The sequence below is a fragment of the Silurus aristotelis genome (assembly GCF_946808225.1).
Source record: "Silurus aristotelis genome assembly, chromosome: 6".
Lineage (NCBI taxonomy): Eukaryota > Metazoa > Chordata > Actinopteri > Siluriformes > Siluridae > Silurus > Silurus aristotelis.
Genome location: NC_139579.1, coordinates 15,238,556 through 15,244,555, shown reverse-complemented (window position 1 = coordinate 15,244,555; position 6,000 = coordinate 15,238,556). Strand labels below are relative to the sequence as shown.

The 6,000-nt window shown below is 38.6% G+C and overlaps 1 protein-coding gene across 2 annotated transcripts in view; it reads right to left on the bottom strand.

Moving 5' to 3' along the window:
• Nucleotides 1–4,692: 4,692 nt before the first annotated feature.
• Nucleotides 4,693–6,000, bottom strand: part of ltk (leukocyte receptor tyrosine kinase) — a 63,940-nt gene continuing 62,632 nt past the window's right edge. For both annotated transcript variants that reach the window (XM_083543574.1, XM_083543575.1), the window contains exons 28-29: nucleotides 5,836–5,926; nucleotides 4,693–5,730 (exon numbers count right to left, since the gene is read on the bottom strand). In XM_083543574.1, the coding sequence (XP_083399700.1) occupies nucleotides 4,777–5,730; nucleotides 5,836–5,926 (1,045 nt within the window). In that variant the 3' untranslated portion in view covers nucleotides 4,693–4,776. The remainder of the gene's footprint in view (nucleotides 5,731–5,835; nucleotides 5,927–6,000) is intronic.

The window sequence follows — 6,000 nt, the reverse complement described above, 5'->3', positions numbered from 1 at the left end:
TGAGCATTTTATGCCTCTATGATAAATCTTTTAGAGACCTTGGTGTTAATTTGTGTGTTCATTTTTATACCAGTATGATGTTTGAGTTAACAAGTTAATAAAAGTGAATGAAGTAACAGTAATAAGAAAAATCAGTATATTTGTCAGTCAGAAGGAAGGAAATTGTTATATAGACATGACTCAAATCAGTTTATCAAAGTGTGGTGAATGTATTAAATCCATAGTCAGAATTATAATCAAATATGGTTTTTATTTAAGTTTTTGGAATGACTAAAACTAACACTATTATATCCAGTAGAAATAGAATTTTTCCAAGATTCAGGAGCAACAGACTCTCACCAAAATCTATTGCTCCCCCTTGTGGTTATTGAAGATGAAAGTTTCCTGCATAAAGAGTATGTATTTATGCAGCCCATTGGCAGTGATAAAGTCACTACTTTACGGTAATTAAAATGTTCAACAAACAAACCACAGAGTACAGGTGGGGTTAAATTATACATTTTATATATATATACAGTACAGACCAAAAGTTTGGACACACCTTCTCATTCAAAGTGTTTTCTTTATTTTCATGACTATGAAAATTGTAGATTCACACTGAAGGCATCAAGGGCTATTTGACCAAGAAGGAGAGTGATGGGGTGCTGCGCCAGATGACCTGGCCTCCACAGTCACCGGACCTGAACCCAATCGAGATGGTTTAGGGGTGAGCTGGACCGCAGAGTGAAGGCAAAAGGGCCAACAAGTGCCAAGCATCTCTCGGGGAACTCCTTCAAGACTGTTGGAAGACCATTTCAGGTGACTACCTCTTGAAGCTCATCAAGAGAATGCCAAGAGTGTCCAAAGCAGTAATCAAAGCAAAAGGTGGCTACTTTGAAGAACCTAGAATATGACATTTTTCAGTTGTTTCACACTTTTTTTGTTATGTATATAATTCCATATATAATTCCACATGTGTTAATTCATAGTTTTGATGCCTTCAGTGTGAATCTACAATTTTCATAGTCATGAAAATAAAGAAAACTCTTTGAATGAGAAGGTGTGTCCAAACTTTTGGTCTGTACTGTATATATAAATCGCTACATATCTGCAATTGTTAGTCAGAGTAAAATATAAATTTCTATGTAAATATATATAAAGAAGCTTGCTCTGTGGATCAACTCAAAAGTAGTAATATCTTCAATGACACACAAGTCGAGAATCTCGAAGTAAAAAAAATATGTCAGGGTAAACTTCAATGAACAGTGTATATGAGTTTGTTCTTAACACGAAAATATATTTTCAACAAAACAACATCTGGCATATTAAGTAATTAACATTTTACTGTCTTAGCTATAATCGCTAACCAACAAAAATATAAACCTAAAAACTTCAAATGGGAATATCATATTATTAATAATTAATATAATAATAAAAAAAAATCCTTAAAGTTTAGAAATGTATCGTTGACAGCGATGTTTTACATTGCTCTGGGGCAAGTCCTCACAGATGGTTCTCCACTTGTTTACTCACGCAACCATGCAAATAAAACACCAGCACTTTGTTTAACATACTGTCAGCTTCCTACAAATCCAAACAAAACATAACATCCAGCCAAAATTCTTGGGAATTTGGCAAAAGTTTGATGGTTCCCATTAGAGATATTTCAAATTTTCAAGCCCGAATAAACAGCTCATTATAATAGCAGTGGCTCTGTTTACAATTTATTCAAGTTTTTATTTTTTTTACCATTATAGTAAGACCTATCAATTTAAAAAAAAAGTGAAATTCTTGTTTGTTGGTATTGCTTGCAAATCTCAATTTTTGGCTTTGACCATGGGGTGTCTCTCCCTGATTAAAAAAAAAAAATAATAAAAAAAATAAATGCTGGTTCTTCAAAATATATCCATTGAAATATCTTTCACATTGTTAGATCCAGTGTAAATGGTTTAAGATGCAAAGGGGGGTGGGACTTGCTTTTAGCTTTCATGAACGTACCTATAGAAAGCTACATGCTCATGTTTCATACGTCTTTTATCTCTACAAGAGCGAACTTTTTTCTCTTCTCCAGCAGCACGCAGATCCTGCAAAGGCTTACAGAAGGTCAGAGCAGAAGCACAATTTCTTAATGATCTGATTAGAATGGTCTTTAATCTGGAAGAAATTAATTTGCTAAACTACTGCTTTTCTATAACTGGTTATTACATGTTGTATAACTGAATCAGAAGTGACAAAATATAAAAAAAAAAAAATAAAATAAAAAGAAAGAAAGAAAAATTATATACAGTATATATATATATAAGTAATGTATATATATATATATATATATATATATATATATACAGTAATATATATATATATATTTATACAGTGAGGAAAATAAGTATTTGAACACACTGCTATTTTGTAAGTTCTCCCACTTAGAAATCATGGAGGGGTCTGAAATTGTCATCGTAGGTGCATGTCCACTGTGAGAGACATAATCTAAAAAAAAATCCAGAAATCACAATATATTATTTTTTTTAACTATTTATTTGTATGATACTGCAAATAAGTATTTGAACACCTGAGAAAGTTAATTTTTATATTTGGTACAGTAGCCTTTGTTTGCAATTACAGAGGTCAAACGTTTCCTGTAGTTTTTCACCAGGTTTGCACACACTGCAGGAGGGATTTTGGCCCACTCCTCCACACAGATCTTCTCTAGATCAGTCAGGTTTCTGGCCTGTCGCTGAGAAACACGGAGTTTGAGCTCCTTCCAAAGATTCTCTATTGGGTTTAGGTCTGGAGACTGGCTAGGCCATGCCAGAACCTTGATATGCTTCTTACAGAGCCACTCCTTGGTTATCCTGGCTGTGTGCTTCGGGTCATTGTCATGTTGGAAGACCCAGCCTCGACCCATCTTCAATGCTCTAACTGAGGGAAGGAGGTTGTTCCCCAAAATCTCGCAATACATGGCCCCGGTCATCCTCTCCTTAATACAGTGCAGCCCCCAAAGCATGATGCTACCACCCCCATGCTTCACAGTAGGGATGGTGTTCTTGGGATGGTACTCATCATTCTTCGTCCTCCAAACACCTTTAGTGGAATTATGACCCAAAAGTTCTAATTTGGTCTCATCTGACCACATGACTTTCTCCCATGACTCCTCTGGATCATCCAAATGGTCATTGGCAAACTTAAGACATGCCTGGACATGTGCTGGTTTAAGCAGGGGAACCTTCCGTGCCTCGCTTGATTTCAAACCATGACGTCTTAGTGTATTACCAACAGTAACCTTGGAAACGGTGGTCCCAGCTCTTTTCAGGTCATTGACCAGCTCCTCCCGTGTAGTTCTGGGCTGATTTCTCACCTTCCTTAGGATCATTGAGACCCCACGAGGTAAGATCTTGCATGGAGCCCCAGTCTGAGGGAGATTGACAGTCATGTTTAGCTTCTTCCATTTTCTAATGATTGCTCCAACAGTGGACCTTTTTTCACCAAGCTGCTTGGCAATTTCCCTGTAGCCCTTTCCAGCCTTGTGGAGGTGTACAATTTTGTCTCTAGTGTCTTTGGACAGCTCTTTGGTCTTGGCCATGTTAGTAGTTGGATTTTTACTGATTGTATAGGGTGGACAGGTGTCTTTATGCAGCTAACAACCTCAAACAGGTGCATCTAATTTAGGATAATAAATGTAGTAGAGGTGGACATTTTAAAGGCAGACTAACAGGTCTTTGAGGGTCAGAATTCTGGCTGATAGACAGGTGTTCAAATACTTATTTGCAGCTGTATTATACAAATAAATAGTTTAAAAATCATACATTGTGATTTCTGGATTTTTTTTTTTTTAGATTATGTCTCTCACAGTGGACATGCACCTACGATGACAATTTCAGACCCCTCCATGAATTTTAAGTGGGAGAACTTGCAAAATAGCAGGGTGTTCAAATACTTATTTTCCTCACTGTTTATATTAAGCTACTGCTTTAGCACAGTCTCTTTCATATGTATTCATTTACATGAATCTGGTTTTGAATATAGGTAGCAAAAACCTGTCATTCATTTGAATATTTGGTATGGTGAGTTCTCCAAGTATTATAGGGTGCAACACAACCTGTTCATCAGGACCCCCAGTGTACACACATACCACCTGTAAATGTGTGCACCCAAATAATAACTCCAGATTCAACATGCTAGAAATATTAGAGAGACTACATAGATATTATTCCTGTAAGCAATGCAGTCTGTCATCTGCATGCTATACACAGCACCAGGGGTGCCAAAACAATGGGGAACATGTGAATGATTCCAAAACCCATTGAGTGGACAGGGGACACAAGGAATGCCCATTGAGTTGAAATTGTTCTTAAGAATTATCCACAGTACAGAATGCATTGTCATAACCCACTTAAGATACAACAACATTTCCCAAGAATTGGTTTGTGTCTGTTTTGAGTTGCACATGAACTGAAAAAAAGTCCAAATTCTCACAGATCTTGTGATTTTTTTGAGAAGAAAAACTCAAAGTTCAAAGTTTGTGAAAAAACTCCTGCTGATTTGCTCCTCCGGTGATGTTTGAACACCTCTGTAATATGCACAAGATGCTTGTTTTGAATGACCCATTTAATATGGATGCCATAATATCTTTTTACGCAAAAAGAAATATGGAACTATCTTAATTTCGTTTTCTGTTCCTTTAAACCTGCAGGAGCATTGCCTCCCAATTTATTTAGATCTAGAAGAGGCAACCTGAATGAAGAGGGATACTCTGTTTTTTTTTCAGTATTATATCTGGCTTGAGTTCAGCATCTTAAACTGCTACACAGGAGTAACAGTAAGATCCTCTGACAAAGAGAAGCCTGAGTCTCGGTCCAGTGTGGGTTTCTCTGGCTTGCTATGCCTTCTGATATCTTCATGTCCGTAACTGGCATGACGCTTGACCAGTGGTTTGCGGGTATTGGAAACGCCCAGTGCTGTTAGAGAGGAGCTCACTGCAGAACTACTGCTGGCTTTGTGAGACCTAGCAACTACCAGGGGTAGACCCTCAGCTTCAAAGCTCTGCTCATCATATGCATAATTTACATTGCCACAAGGGAAGACCTGGAGCTTAGCCAAGTCCATAACAGCAGCAAGAGGGCCCCCTATAGCCCCAGCCTGCATTTTTCTTGAAGTGAGACTCAAAGACCCTTGAGGACTCACGCTCATTTGAGAGGGGGCAGGTGATGAATTTGAGCATGGTGATGCATTATCTTCCATTCCAGCGTTATGTTCTGAAGTTAAGGTATTATGAGACAGAGCAGTGGTGGTACAGGACAAAGGCATAGATTGGGTGTGAGACAGTGCTGTCCTCCCAAAGCTCTCCAGAATCCATGAACCATAAGTGGGGTTCCAAAGGTTCTTGGTGTTGTTTTTTAGCTTTTGGCTTCCTGAAGAGGAGCTAGACCTGGAGCATGGTTGGTGCTCTGGGACTTGCAACCAAGAGCTTGAGCATGCTCCAGAATCAGAAGGCGACTCAACCCAAAAAGGCTCCAAAGCTTCACGTACCGCCATGTCCTGAGGTAATTGGGATGGTCGCTGTAACAGCAGGCAGGGTTTCTGGACCTGAGGTAGTGGAGTAAAGATCGCAGGCTGCACTACAGGCGCATCCAGTGATCTGCTAACTAGAAGAGGAGTCAGGCTGCCAGATGCTACTGGACGAATCACTGTGCTGCTCTCTTCATCCACAGTTGGCCCATACTCCACTGGAAGGGGTGTGTTTATAACATCAGGATCCTGCACACATAAGCAGGTGAGGAGCAAAAGAGGAAAGGCACAGGCAATTACGGCTTGGACTGAAACCAGATGTAATTTTTTTTTATGGTTGGTGATTATTTTTACCTGAGTACAATATTTGATCCTCTCTAAAATAGCAGAGAAGTTTGGGCGATGTTCTGGGCAGTGTTGCCAACACTGTGTCATAATCCGGTAACTACAACATGAAAAAATATCTGTCAATAAACAAGTCCTTAAGTAAACCAAACCATTTGGCAGACTACTTATAAA